At 41.5% G+C, this 15737-nt stretch overlaps 1 protein-coding gene across 1 annotated transcript in view; it reads left to right on the top strand.

Moving 5' to 3' along the window:
* The first annotated feature begins 3061 nt into the window (after positions 1 to 3061).
* The window catches only part of smurf2 (SMAD specific E3 ubiquitin protein ligase 2), a 58344-nt gene continuing 45668 nt past the window's right edge, over positions 3062 to 15737 (top strand). The window contains exon 1 of the mRNA XM_041970152.1: positions 3062 to 3521. Within this exon, the coding sequence (XP_041826086.1) occupies positions 3470 to 3521 (52 nt within the window). The 5' untranslated portion in view covers positions 3062 to 3469. The remainder of the gene's footprint in view (positions 3522 to 15737) is intronic.

Genomic DNA, 15737 nt, shown 5'->3' with positions numbered 1-15737 from the left:
CATTTAAGCATTTCCTGACTTGTGCTGCTCTGACAAAATGCAGATTTGTAAAACTGCATTATCTAAAAGAAAATCAAATTTAAGTAGCTTAAAGACAATGTGCAGTGGATTGAGCTACTCTTACAGGTACAATGACTCACTTAGGGAAAGTTAGAAGTGGCCTTAAACTTTTGTTTTATTTTTTAAGCGTCAGAATTTCCTTTAAACCACATTTCCACCAATGGGTGCAGGATGGGCTGAGAAGCATTTCTTTGCGTTTCCATGTGGGAAAACTTGGAATGGTACCTAATATCCAACCTGTCCTACTTTTTTGGGTCCCTTTCACTGGGGTACCAATCTAACTGATCTGATTCAAAGGGGTGGGGCTTGACACACTGCAATCCATTGATTGGTTAAAAAAAAAATCTCTTCCGTGCAACCTGGCATCATTTTCTTTTTGTTGATTAAAAATGGCGTTAGGAAGCATAGCCAAGAAGAAAGAACACAAACTGTTGGATGACCACCTTCTCCTTTGTTTCTGAGTCATGTTTCATTTATACTTACAGGATAGCGTAGCACTGCGATGGCGTCATGCTATAATGTAGCTGAGGCATCTACTGCTCTCTGGCTGATATGCTGTCTCTTAGGTAAGGTTACAATTGGCTGTGTGAATGCATTGAGATTATAATTTAGAAACCATATCCGCACCATAATTGTCCCATCCTGACCCACACCCGTTGGTGGAACGAGGCTTTAAAGAATAACTTTATTCTCTACCATGCATGCATACTGAGACACGGACAGTGGTCCAGTTACATGGCCAGCTGGAACTCTGAACTGAATGTTTTTACTCTTGTTTTATACTCTCACTTCCCCTGAAATTACTTTGCTTCTTTAAGCTTCTTCCTTTTGATGAGGTGAAGTCAGGCACCATTGCCTGTTCTTGGATTACACAGTAGTGTAAGTACTGATGTAGCAGTGATTAAAGTCATACAGTAAACAGTTGACGATAAAAAATCTCATTGGCTATTTGCTTTTACAAATTTTTGCTTTACTTTTACATTAGCCAACCACTTTAGTTTTAATAATTTGTTTATTATTTTTATCTTGAGCACTACTGACTTTGACAGATTTTCTCATTGAGTTGCCCCCTAACAACGGCTAATTCAGCATCCATCTTACGTGTACTCTGAGCTCTCTCCAGCCAGAAAAAGTCAGTCAGATGTTGACCCTTGTCTCATCTCTGGCTCTATTCCTTTCTCACTTTCTTTTCCTCTCCTCATCCATTAATGACATGATGTGTGTCTTTGATGAATTAGCCATAATGCACATTCAAAACAGTGCCAGTGTGTGGATATACAGTTGCTGCTGTGTGACATAAAGCATAAAGCAAAACTCAGCTGTAAAGTGATGCAGTGTCCCAGAAGACAAAGTGGGACACAGTAAGATCATCCATCATCAATCCATTTTCTGCCGCTTATCTGGAGTCGAGTCACGGGGGCAGATGCATAAGCAGGGAAACCCAGGCTTCCCTCTTTCCGGCCACATTCACCAGCCCATCCGGAGGGATCCAGAAAAGTTCCCATGCCAGCCGAGAGATGTAGTCCATCCAGCGTGTCCTAGGTCTTCCCCGGGGCCTCCTTCTGGTGGGACATGCCCGGAATACCTCACCAAGGAGACATCCAGGAGACATCCTGACCAGATGCCCGAGCCACCTCATCTGGCTCCTCTCGATGTGAAGAAGCAGCGACTCTACTCGGAGCTCCTCCCAGATCACCAAGCTTCTCACCCTATCTCTAAGGGAGAGCCCTATCTCTAAGGGAGAGCCCACCCACCCTGCGGAGAAAACTCATTTCAGCCGTTTGTATTTGCGATCTTGTTCTTTCAGTCACTACCCCCAGCTCATGACCATAGGTGAGGGTAAGAATGTAGATCGACTGGTAAGAGTGGCAGAGTCCGCATCACTGCAGACACCACACCGATCCGTCTGTCGATCTCCCGCTCCATCCTTCCCTCATCCGTGAACAAAACCCCAAGAAACATGAACTCCTCCACTTGGGCCAAGACCTCATTCCAGACCTGGAGAAAGCACTCCACCCTTTCCCAGCTGAGGACCATGGTCTCGGATTTGGAGGTGCGATCATGGTAAGATCAAATGTAAACAAAAGACAAAACAATATTATATCGTAATTTATTCCCAGCTCTTCTAAACTAATACACACACACTAACAAGTGTAACGTCCATATTTAACCCAGTACACAGAGGCTGCATTTGAATGCAAACAATTGGGATTCTGTAAAACCTCAGATTTCATCATTGCAGCACGCCACATAAAGCATGAACTTTGCTCTTGTTCTCGAGGCCAAGGGAACAAAATGCCATTTTATTCTGGTGGTCCTGGTTTGGGAGTTCTTGCAGCTTGTTCTCGATACATCAACCGAGCAGAACTTTCTTGTCGTGGGACTCCGAGAAACATTGTGTGATTGGCCGGAGATTTGAGGTGGGCTTGGTTAGTGGGGAAAAGCATGGCGTAAAGTTGTCACTTCTGTAGTGCAGAAGAAATTAAATGCATGCGGCATTTAAAGACATGGAGACCTCTGCATGCACAACCTCACCCTGCCACAGACTAAGTTCCTTGTCAAATATAAAATAACCGGATCAATTGTTTATTGCACATTAAATGCACACCCCTCTCATTGTCTACACTTCTTTTATAGTATTATATTATTATTCCATGCTGAAACAATAATATAAAGTTTATGAATCTTTCTTATTTCTAATAAGGTGGAGGAGCACAGTTTAGCACATGGTCCTCACAGATGAAGCACATGGTGTGGTGTAAGCTGAGGGGCTTCGAGCTCTATAGATTATAGCTACGCCCCTGTTAAAAGTTACAAATCGTTGTAAACTCAGAGAGCAAAGTTTACATATATTATTAAATCAAATAGGTGTCGCTCATCAGCAATTAATGCACACACGGATCCCTGCGTGTGATTCACAATTTGTTGCCACATGTCTGAGAAATGTCCGACTCCCCCAGTGAGTGCTGACGTCACCGGTCAGTTCTCAGCAGCAGCCTCCTGAAGTGGGATCTACCCCCGGAGGCTCCGCAGATCAACTGTCGACGAGCTGAGAGGAGGGTTCAGTCCGAAGCAGAGGCTTTCTCCGAAGATGTGAAGATAAACACCGCGTTTCACCCCACAGCAGCTCGTGTACACGTTTTAACTGAAGAGGGGGAAGCCTGTGTTTTTTCATTTAGTAAATGCAATTTGGCGCAGCGACACACTCGCGATTTTCTTTCTTTCCTTTTTTGCATTTATGAGCGATCGCTATGCCAGTTCGGTCCACATCCGGGCCACAATGCTTTGACTCCATTATTGTCTAAAACTGGCGGAGAGGTTGAAAAACCTTTTTATTTTTATTATATTTTTTTTTTACACCTAGCGACACATTTTAACTACGCGCAGTGAGGGCTTGGATCAAGAGGAGATGTCTAACCAAGGAGTTCGGCGGAATGGCCCCGTGAAGCTGCGATTAACAGGTAGCTAGCTATTCTTTAAATCCCCAAGAATATTCCCACACACTAGCTAGGAAGGCTGGGTGTATTTGCTGGTTGTGAACAGTTCCCATGGGCCATGGAGTTGGCTTACCGCCTGCTCTTTCTTTACTCATTTTTACAGTTTTTTAAATAACTATAATGTATTTTACACATTGGCTGTTTTTACATTGTTGCCTTTTATGCTAACATATGCGTGGCGAAGCTTAAGATAATGTAGAATTGCAATATTATTGTTCTTGTCGCCAGTAACCACCACCAGCCAGCCATAACACGGGTCCCAGAGTAGCGCGAGCTATTTACAATGTTGCCCTGCCATTGTGTTGATTCTGGCTAAACGAAACCAATAATTAATTAATAAATAAATAGATAATTATCCAGTTGATACAGCCTTTTTTCAATTTATTATTATTTTTTATTTATTAATTTAATTTTTTTGTAAGACAGGGGTGCAGCCAGACTGTGGCATAATTCAGCTGACAGACGGACTCCCAGTTAAAGTTGGCTAGCTGACGTTAGCCTGGTCAGACCTCTTGCCAGTTAGCATTTATGCCAGAACAAGACAGGCATCTCCACAGGGCACAAGAGTTTGCAACTGCCACCAAGCAGATTGAAGAGTCTAATAACTGTCTCCTGGTGGACAGCTGCCTCCTTTGTTTGTTGTTGCTTAAGCAGGTCAGCATTAAATTGAATGAATTCCTTTAGTCCCGCCTGAACCAGTGACCCCTCATTACCTCCACATCGTGAGTCATCCTAAAACACTTTAATGTGATTCTAATGGAGGAAAAAGGGCAATTTATAAAGCGGCATGCTGTTGTGCAGACAGGTCTGTGTCGACATCTCTCTCCCTCAGCTGTTTGGTTTGTGCCTTTTCAACACAAACATTAGAAAAGGTTTACATGGGAGCAGCAATGTTTTGACTGGGAGATGGGGTCAGACAGCTGCCCCATTTTTTTTTTAATATGCGTCCAGGATCTGACCTGAATCTGATTCAAGGGCTGTCTCGTTCCTTTTGGAAGGGCCAAATTAAATATTTAAACTGGTGATGTTTCTTATAGGAACAAGTGGAGACATCAAGGTGGATTTTTATAAAGGGAGAAAGCAAAGATGGCATTGATAAGGGAGGTTGCCACTTTTTCCACAAATGGTTAGTGGCAATGATCTGTGCAACTCCACAAAATTTAAATGGCAAAATTTCCCACCATGGCCTTACTTTTTTTGTGTCTCTTTGATATCCCTCAGGGACGCATGACCACAATATTTTCCTTATTCAAAGCTTTCATGTTGAAAATCTACAGTCTGATTGGTTGTGAATTAGCTGGTCCCTGCAGCCCGACTGATTCAGGCTCTTGCTGGAATGCTAAGAATGTGAGTCCACCATAAAAAATGACCAGAGCGAGACCTCACAAACCACTTCTCCTCTTGATGCCGAGTGACACTACATCCCCCCCAAGACTAAAAATTATCCCACTGAAAGAGCAACAGTAATCTAACCCTCTGTTAAAGCTGCTTTTTCCTCATTTCAGCCTGTTTCTTAGTGCACTTGATTGTGTTGTTTTCTCTATTAGTAGCAGACTCTGTGCAAAGAAACTTTTTTTTTCCACTGTTGTATAATATTGTCTGATGTCATCCACATCAGTAGCTAAGTTCATGCAATTCTCCTCCTGCTGTTCTGCTTGAACAACAGTGTGACGAAGAACTCAGGAAACTCTGCAGAAACACAAGCCAACTCCCATTTTTTTTAGCACAGAAACTTAACTGCGTGCTCCATTATGTGTTTCTTTCTTGTGTCTTAGCCTGTTAGTTTAGCCACATAAGGATTTAGGGCCTTATAAAGTGTTGATGCAACATCATTGCTTCATTTTGTTATTTGTCTGAGTCAAACGCTGACACCTGAGAACCTGCTGCATTTAAAGTGTCTTGTAGCTGTTTGTGTTGTTGACGTCTGTCATTGCTGACAAACCCCCTCCTCTGTCCATTTGAACCAGATGTTGCAGATGTTTAGCAAGCTATTAAACTGGAAAAATATCACAAGCAAGCTGCTAAAACCAACACTTGGGGGTGAGAATTGCCCCTTGACAACTTGGGAGAGGTTTCCATTATATTGTACAGCTGATCGCTCCTATATTAGGTCTCACACACAGACAAACACAGCTAATGGTATTATATGCGCAATCCACTGAGGCATAAATTACACCATGAAGGCACGGCTCATTGCTTTGTGTGATCATTCATAAATTCTGTCATGCTAACATAGCTCTCGGTGTAATTCGGACCACTTTCCATGCAACCATAAATGTGATGACACACGGCTGAATGCAAAGCCACAGAGCCACTTCTAATGTGATTAGGGCTTTGCAGAAAGGAGAACGTGTCCCTCCAGCCTTCTGAAGACATAGCCTCGTAAGATGTCTGCGGCGCGACATGAAATTAAAACCGTAAAATCAGAAAAGGTCAAAATCAGACACAGCTGAAAGACCTGCCAGACATGCGCCAGAATAATAAACAAACTCATGTTTGTTTAAATTTTGGGGTCAGATTCGTAATCTTGACGTTTATTGGTGTTTTTGTGTCTCAGCAAGGTTTATATGCGACTTTTCAAGCATATGGTTTGCTCATCTGAATTCTTTGGCGCGATGCAGACCAGTGAAGAGAGCTATCTCAGTGGGATTCCCTAGATTTCTCCATTTGCTTTCCCACCTCTTCCTCTCTGAGTCACTCCTGTTCTTTCCGAATCATAAGCCTCTTTCCTCTCAGACCAAAGCATATTTCTCTCCCACCCGTTCTGACTGAGCTTCTTTTGCACTCCGATTCCCGTTTTGTGTGATGCAGTCTGTGGTTAAGTTTGTCTTCCTTTTCCTTTAATTGCAGATGATGAGCAGTTGTCGGTGCTGCAGCTGTTTCTGCAAAAAGAAGTTTCTTTTTTTTTATCTATAATAACCTTGTAAAAGTTCATTGAATGGACACAGATGCTGCTCAAGAAGAAAACAGACTTGTTTTAACGATGCAACAAAGACCCCCGGGGTTTTACACTGCCCCACAGTGTGGCTTTGAGTGAAAGGCTTGGGTCTCTTCCTTTTAGTGAGGCTTCGCTTGGTCCGACTGTAGTCTGCAGATGAGGGTCTTTGGATGTTTGTTGAAACCCCAAGCAGCTGGGCACAGATGGGGCCACGGAGGCACAGGACCCTGGTGATCAAGAAAGTTTTTAATGTGGTCTGTGCTGGCTCTTGCTGCACTGATGTGGTCTCAGTCAGAGCCATTTTTACAGAGTGGCTGTATGGAAGTGATTTTGGTTCATCTGGGTGTTCAGACAGGATACATTGTAAATGTGCAGTGATTAGCTGCATGTGGTGAACTGCACTGGCCCGTCATAGGCTCGCATTTTGAGAAAACATTTCCACATTTTTGCTTTGACAAGTTGCGAGCGTAAACAAAATAATAATGGCGGCTAAAAGACGAGAGGAAAGAAAAAGAAACGAGGGGAAAATGGAAGCGGGAATGTAATGAGCAATTATGGCACACGATTTGTAAACATTTTCCTTCCCCCTGCTGAGAGCCTCCTGTAATTTTAAATTGTTCCATCAATTAATTGACTGGCTGGAGTTGGGTTTCCTGTTGGTTCAGCTGCTCTTTGACAAGGACAAAGCCTTCTGCGGTTGCTCTAAACTCAACCGAAGCCAGCGACGGCCCAGAGGAGACCAGATGTAGCAGAGGGGGAGACAAGAGTGGGCAGCCTCTCGGAGAGGAAGTGCTCCCCAGACCCAAACACTTGTCCAAACGTCACCCCTGACAGGTGGGAAGTAGAATAGTCAAGGATACCCTTTTTGAGGTTCCCCTATAATAATAAAAGGAAGAATTGCAGCCATAATACTCAGCAGGACTTTGGAAGCCTTATGTGTTGCTTATCCCGAATGGATCGCTTACAGCTTCATCCTGTCCTGGCTTACAGCGTGGTGCCATTGGTTTGACGAGTGGGTGGCATATGTGGTCTGGGGAGGCTGGCTCTTCCTGCTGAGTTGAGCATCAACACCTCATAATGGCGGCTTTGTCATATTAATTTAAACACCAGTAATAATTTCCCGTTTCCTCAGACCCTGTTTCATTTGGTGCCTGAAAGAAAAGAGAAAACCACCTACAGCTAGACGGTTACTTCTAAAGTTTCCAGTTAGGCAGATGCAAACATTTTAGGTTATCTATAAAATCATAGCTTAAAAACAGATACAACCAGTGCTAGCAGCTGGACATGGAGGCATATCAGCTAGTGGTGTGCCATGTTAGGATCTCAGTTTTTTTTTTCCTCACTCCGTGGTTACTTCATACTTTTAAATCCATTCCATATCCATTAAAGTAACCAAACAAAATGATCTGAACTCCATTTATTTATGTCAAACCATAAATGAATCCAACATATTTTTCTTATTATGTTCATATTTTTCCACGAACTCTACAGTTAAGATGTGTTAGCAACGGTTCGGTGCCACAACCGATGTTCTGTCCGTTTAGCTTGCGTTGTCAGAATAGCTACCTTTGGTTTATGTGCACGCAAAGCACAGAAAACTGCAAATGGCTTGTAAATTCAGCGCCTCTGACTGCTCAGAAATTGTGTCGGCATACATTTGACTGTGAAGCCACAAGTTAGTTTAGTGTATTTTGTTGCGTATTAACTGAAGTGCATCACTTGTATGACTAAACTTGAGGGGAAATGCACCTAAAAACTTAGATAAAGTGTACTTATAATGCAGTTTTTTGTGTTAATTTCTTTGCAAGTGAGGCTGTAATGTCATTTAAACAGGTGTTGTAGCATCGACTTATTAGCATTCAGTGACTTCTCCCAGACTGCAGAAGATTCAACATGAAATGATTAACTTTGAAATAACTATTGCTAAAAAATATGTAAAATTATTGAAGCCTAGCTGTCAATGCTGTTTTGATAAAGTAGTCTAAACCAACAGACAAGGGTATGGTACGCTATTCTGACAATATATGTCAAACCCTCTACTCCGATGGCTTCTTTTCGTCCTCTAACCTGGGCTGGGGACACATGAGGTGCTGCCGCATGTTTGTAGACGCTGCTGTGACACGTTTATTGGGATTAAAGTAAGTTAAGTACATAATGGGTGGGGAAAAATTACTGTCAAAGGGAAAGGTAAAACCAGGTGTTAGAAGATGTGGTTCATTTTCTTTCTATTAACACAATAGATATTTTTATTACAATCCTCTGGTTTAAAAGGTGTCTCTATATAAAGTAAAGCCTAATTTGTTGTACATCAATGCATCCATAAATAGATCTATTTTATCATGATATACTTAAAAAATGGCACAGAATGTAGATTTTACACAATATTTTGAAATGCCATACTATAAAAACTAACATACAACAGCCACTTATTAAAAGGTTTTTAAAAAATGTGTTGCACCAGTGAAAACCATTGTAACAGTAATAAATGTTTTTTATAGTAAACCCTGTAGTACTGAAAAGGCTCCATGTTCATTCAGACGCTGTCAGATTATTTCTGAAGTGTGACTAAAGGCTCTTGCATATAATAAACAATAAAGGCTGGATAACAATGTAATGAATAACAAGTGCCTGAAATAAAAATAAAAACAAAAACAAACAGTTGTTCTTACTATGAAAAGTAATTTCTAGTGATCATGTTAACAAAGTGTTCGGTTTTGTTCAGCCCCAAACTGCAGAAGATCCGGGTGTCTTTCCTCTGTTCAGTCCTATTGAACTGATAACTTGCCAGGACCAATATGGCGGCGCGATTGATGTACGAAACGGGAATCATGTATACGTTTATCTGTCTAAGTTGGTATCTCTGTTGTTTACTGTTTGCCGCCCAGACACTTTAGGGTGGCATGCTTGATTTTTTTGTTCGTGCCACACTTTGCAGCTGTGTTCCTGTCCTTTAATAATTATAAAAAATGATCGATTTTTAACTTTTATGACTTGCAGTTGAATCAGCACATGTTGAATTGGCCCACTCCTAATATAAACTGTTATAAATGCATTGATCTAATAGAACAGCATCAATGCATCATTAAACATTAAGCATTAATGGAGTCTTTGATGCTGGTTGCTATTCAGGAATCTGATTGGCTGCATCATGAGCAGCATTAACAGTTTATCTGAAACTCTTCAAATGACCTCAGCTTCACACACCAGTTATTGGATTAAGTATTTTACAGTGAATCTAAATTATTGTCTGGAGCCATTCTGCATGCCTGATCATCTTCGGAACACAAACAAAATTCAGAAGCAATGCCTGACTAAGCGGCAAGGTATGTAAGCTTTAGCAGACCTGGTTAGGACCTGCATCTTGAATGGCAATGACTCGGGTTTGGTACGGCATCGTCTGCCTCTGCTGTCAAGCTCATGTTGTGTTCTCCTCATATCCCTCGTACTGACTGGACAGCAAGCCATCCTCTGACCCAGTTAATATAACAGAGACGAGTCTCTTACATTCGATCATTCTGCAAGTAAAGAAAGATGTTCATGACTTTACATAGTCGTTAAGGTGGAATATCTGGTTAATTGCAGTTCACAAAAGAAGTGTGTAGCACTCTATTCCCTACAGGTTCATAAAGAATTTAAAGTCCATCCCAGTATGAGTAAGATGAGGAGCTAAGCCTTTCCTTGCAAACTCAAAATCGTTTTTTTTTCCTTATCCACCCACATCAGAGGGAAAGCTTGCAAATAGTGGGAACATCCCTGTGGTCTTGGAGAGGTGCTAATCCTTCTGGGTGGTTTGGGAAAGACCCTCTTCAAAGGCCCTCTCTGTTAACCTGGCTGTGGTGGTTAATGGGTCAGAATTGGATTAGTGGTAAGTGTGAGGGAGGGAAGTTCCAGTGGGAACTAAACTGGTTCTTTCCTGCAGGCTCTACTCCCACTAATGTCAACATGCCCCCCCCATCACTAGCGCCACTATTTTGTCCCCTCTGTTCATCTCTGCTTGGGAGGTATCTTTCCTATCAGATATGACTGCTGTCTGGAACACTGACTTCATATGCACTTGGCTGTCTGCAGTGCTGCCTGTATTGCAGCAAGATTTACCTGGTGTGTAACAACCACTAACATAGTAACTTGTCAGTAACGTACCTATTTTGATGAGCAAACTGCACAAAAATGTCTCAAAAAAGCTTGTATTTCTGAGAAATAGTCCTTTTTTAATGTACTATTACATTATTGGCTACAGTTTTTACATTTTTTAAAAAGGCTTTTTCCTTGCAAGGCTAATAACTAACCATTAACATAACTTATTACATTATTTGCAAAATGTCATTACATTGTTGGCTCAAAAAGGTTTTAAAATTATTGGCAACTATATTGGCCTTATTACATTTAAATTGGCCAGAATTCTGACATCATTGGCAGATATTACATTATTAGTTGCTGCATGTTGTCACTTTTTCTTTTATACTTGTTTGCTCTGCAGCCTTGAATATTTCTAAACATGTTCCAGATGGGAACTTTGCTACTTGGCAAAAGTTTAGAAAACAACCTTTTAGGAAATGAAAACAACATGTGGTCCTCCAGAATATATTTTTAGATGATGATAAAGATTTCTTATGATAGTGCCCTTCCACAGAATCTGTTAGAGTCATGGATGTATACGAGGGGCTTCATTCCTTGTACAGTAAACAGCTTGTTGCATTACATCCTGTGTTCTACTCTGGAGTATTTCCAGCTGTCTTCAGTAGTTTCTCCCAGTTTGCAGTGCTTATACGAACTGTGCAGAAAGTCAGAGAAATTCTTTGATTCTGTCTGGCTCTTTGACATAATCTGAGGACATTTTGAATCACTGCTGTGGAAGAAAAAAAGACTTGCACAGTATGAAAAAACACTGAATTTTATTTAAAATGTATTTGACAAGAAAAATACATCAAAATAATGGTACAAAAAATATGTAAACTTCGCTATGTTTGTAGGACTTCTAGCCACAGCTAAGCAGCTAATAACGATGTTAGCTGCACTAAAACAAAGATTTAGAAGGGAACTCCAGTATAACTGTTTATGTGTGCAAAATTCTTTGAATCACGTTATAATTCAATTCGGCTCTGCACTGTTTAGATTGACCCTAAACAAATGTTACTCTGATGATGTGTCTGATCAGAAACCGATTGGTATGTTTACATGAAGCATTTTTATTTGATAATTTAAGGTTGTTGCACATATGCAGTTCTAGAGAAGAGACACGACCCAACACGTTGGTGTTAGAATGATCTGGTGACCCCCTGAAATTATCTTGGGAATCCCAGTTTGGGAGGGGCTGCTCTAGAGGGTCTACACTGGTCACTTTCTTAGGGAAAAGCCTCTCCAGAAAGATTTCCACTTGTGATTTGTGATTGAAACTGCAGCGTTGAGCTTGTTACTCCTACATTTGTTTGTAAGGATGTCTGTGATTATTTTCCAGTCCTTGCAGCAGGTGCGATCCTTCAGCAAGTTTGCTCAAAGTCTCATTAGCTCTGATAAACATCAACACGCACAAGGGTCATTTTCTCCATGGTGGCTGCATGGTGGAGGAGGGTAACTTGAGATTAATTCCTGAACGTGCTGGCTCTGCTTTAAACCTGGACGGCCAAGGGTTGATGCGATTAACTTTGACTAACCTCAAGCAGATGGGGTGGGGGGTCTCTCAAGTCTTTGCTGGTACAGACTGAAGGGGAGTCAGTGCAAAAGCCACAAGACGCCAACTGCTGACTGGAGTCGTCTGTCCGGGCCTCAGGACTGCTGTTTGAGCCTCTCTTGGTCCTCTGAGAAGATGGGATCAGAAGAGAGATGTTTATATTCACACCAGATCGCGTTTCAAATGGCATCTCTACTGAAGTTGAACAAATACACCACAGAATTCCTGTTGTTAAAAAAAAGTGAGAAACATATTTCCTCTGTTCCCCCTCCCTTCCCCTAGCATATTTTCTTCAATTGTAAAGATTTCTGAATAAGCCTGCTTTCAGTTTCACTTTTGGATTTTCTTTGATGGTGTGTAACTGGCTGGTTGATGGGAATTGCGGTTTGCTTGCCAGGAAGTCTGCAGTGAAACTAATCTCCAGATCAAACCCAAACTAGGAGCGCCTGATGATTCAGCTCCCAGACAGACACTAGACACTCTATAGTCATCATGTTAAAACTCTGATGGAATATCCCTTTTTTTTCTCTGGAGGAGCACTTGTGTAAATTTACCATCCAAAGTTTGAGATTAAATCAGTCTTTCAGAGATGGCGATCTTCTGAAAACCAATCCTGACATTTTCACTTATGATAATATCTTTAAATAAATTAAATTCATGTTTATTTTTCCGTATCTGAAACCAGAACTTATTATTTTAACAACATATTTTAAATAACCCTCTTCTTCAAGAAGTCTTTTTTTTCCCCCTCATGTCTGATATTATTTGAAACAATAATAGGGGCTGTATGTATAATCTTAATCTTAGACATGTGAGATTACTACAGAAGTGTAAAGATGTGCGCTACTGTGTCAGAGTACATTCACCTGGAACACAGTAGAAAATTCAAATGTTATCTCCTCCTAAAAGAAAACTGCATTACTTTCAGTGAAAACCAGACGATAGCTGCCCAGTTCATTCATTCATAATGTCTGGTGAGGAACTGTGCAACAATAGAAGCTAAACGTGAGCAGTTTTATAGATACTTTAATAGACGTGTTACACAGGTACATATATCAGGAGGCCATTGACCCATGCTGATGATCAACACCTCTATTAATGGTTAGAGTCAGGAGAATGGACGATAGCCCCCACATCAATCTTAGAAACATCATGAGGATCCAGAAAGAAGTGAAGCCCAAGATAGTATATCATAGGAAGAGCAAATACTTCACTATGAAATCTCCTTCATCTCCATGAAAACTACCAGAACCTTCATGATTCATTTCAAACAACTGCAGTCACAGGAGAGCACATTTTTGAGCTGGGATTAAACTCCTGACCACAAAACAGCAAAACTCTCGTGGTGAAAATGTGAAGTGTGGCGAAGGTAATGGTCCATACGCTTGACAAATGATTTCATCAGAGCTTGGCCTAATTTGGGTCAGACATGACACACATCCTTTAGCCACTTTAAACATGACTCAGCATGTTTCAAAGCTGTTTATTGCATCCAGCTGCACACAGCAGCATTCGATTGCGACTTTTGACCAATTATCTTGTTAATATTGACAATTACAATCAGTGAATAAGTCTGGAAGGAGTTGGAAGGATATGGGTTAACTACTTTGCAGAGCTTTCTTCTGTGATTACACCATGATTGTTTCTCTGATTTAGTTTTTTTTTTTTTTTTAAAAAAAAAAGGTCCTCCCAGTCCCAGTTCATTGGCAAGGCAGACTGCAGGAAAGGGGGGGGGGGATAATGGCTGAGTGGTTATGATGTAACACTGCTTCCAGATGACGTTTTGAAGTCATTCTTCGAAGCTAAAACTTCCAGGGAAATTTGGAGGGAGCTATATTTCTGGCAGTTAACTGAAAGGTGTAGCAGTCCTCCACCTCTGTTAATCAGGTTGGTACTATTTGCCCCCCTCTCTCTTTACTTCAGCTCGATGCAGGCTTCTCCATTGCATCAGAGAGGGTGAGAGAGCCAAAAACGCTAGGAAAGCCACGCAGCCACCCAAAACGGCCCAGGTCTCAGCCAGCGGTGCTGCAAGCTTGCAGAAGTCTGATCTGTGCGTCTGCTCTGCTCACTGTTTTCACTTCTAGTGCAGTGATGGCATTGTGGAAGACTTTGCTCGCCTGGATGACTTTCTCTTAGGCATGTATCACTAAGAGGGGGAAGATGGAGGATGATGTGATGTACACATGCAGGGGTAACAGGAATACCACTGAAAATTGCCACTGTGTCATAGTTCCCCCGCTATTTGGAACAGAACTGTCTTGGTTATGCAAGTACAGTGGACTGTATCACTGAGGGGAAAAGGTGACGAGGGATGGATGAAATGGTCTCACACTGAGGATGTTGCCACCCTCTTCTCGCGTGTGTGTGTGTATGTTTGTGTGTGGTGTGTTTACTCTTGTGTCGTCGAACAGGTTTTTGCATTAATTTGAAGTGCATCGCGTGTCTTCTTTGAGGGTTTGTTTGCTATTGTGCCTCTTTTTTGTCTGCACCCTCTCTTTGTGTAGAGAAATGTTTGTTTAGATGCAGTCTCAGTCCAACATCAACTCCAGCAGGTTGTCAGTTCACCGTCGCTGCAACGCAACTGTCTGGCTCAGGTATTAAAACCACTCGGATTGTGCTGAGCTGTGACTTGGCTGTGGATCCATTCAGTGTTTGTGATTGTCACTGTTAAGCATAGCATCATGAAAATATGGATCTATCTCGTCCGTGTAGAAAATTAAATTAGCATTTCTTAGAAAACTGCCACTGTCATGGCACCTAAAATAAATCCAAAACAAGCTGTACATCCTGCCTAATTGTTTATCTTGGCTGCTTGTCCACACATAAGCATTATTGCTGAATTATTTCCTTACCAAAGCATATCATCTTATTGCCACATCACCTGGCAGAACCAGTCCTCTGCTTCCTTTTTCAGCATCTCAATGTCACACAAGATCTCTCATTACTTTTCCAACAAGGGCAGAGAGTGTGCCGCGTATAGCTTGGCAGCCTTTTGTCCTTTTTATATGAGGAATATGTGGAATTTATTATGGTTCTGCTTGTATCTCTACCTTTTCTTTGCTTCTTCTGGTCACAGGGGTTTGTTGCCACAGATGCTCTCAGGCATCCTTTGCTCCTGCAGCTGGTAGTGGTCTTCTAAGTTTTCTGTGATTTCTCTGTGGTATTTATTGGACGTTGCTGGGATTATCACCGCTGGTTCCCTTTCCACTTCTCAATCGATGACAAGATCATTCTTTCCCCTGCTAGAGAAGATGAAGCACGTTTTTTCAAACAAGGAAAGATTTGATCAGGGTACTTTTTTTATTCTTTCAAGTGTTCCTTTCTGTTTTCTTCTCAGTAAAGATGATGCACTGGGAGAATCGGTTGCCCTTTTTCCTTTCTGATTTTCTAAACCTTGGAAATTGCAGGTCTGTGTAGATGTATTAAAAGATTTTCCTGGCACTTAGTGGTTCCATGATCACTCCACTGCCAGTGACTCTTAATATCTGAATGATGTGACCAGAAGAACTCTTACCAGATTTGCATATTACATAAGTGGATTTGCTAAGATGTTTAAAAGCAGCCAAGGCTGAGA

This window comes from Melanotaenia boesemani, chromosome 2, assembly GCF_017639745.1.
Source record: "Melanotaenia boesemani isolate fMelBoe1 chromosome 2, fMelBoe1.pri, whole genome shotgun sequence".
NCBI lineage: Eukaryota > Metazoa > Chordata > Actinopteri > Atheriniformes > Melanotaeniidae > Melanotaenia > Melanotaenia boesemani.
The sequence above is the reverse complement of the archived record's forward strand: the minus strand, read 5'-3'. Positions and strand labels throughout refer to the sequence as shown.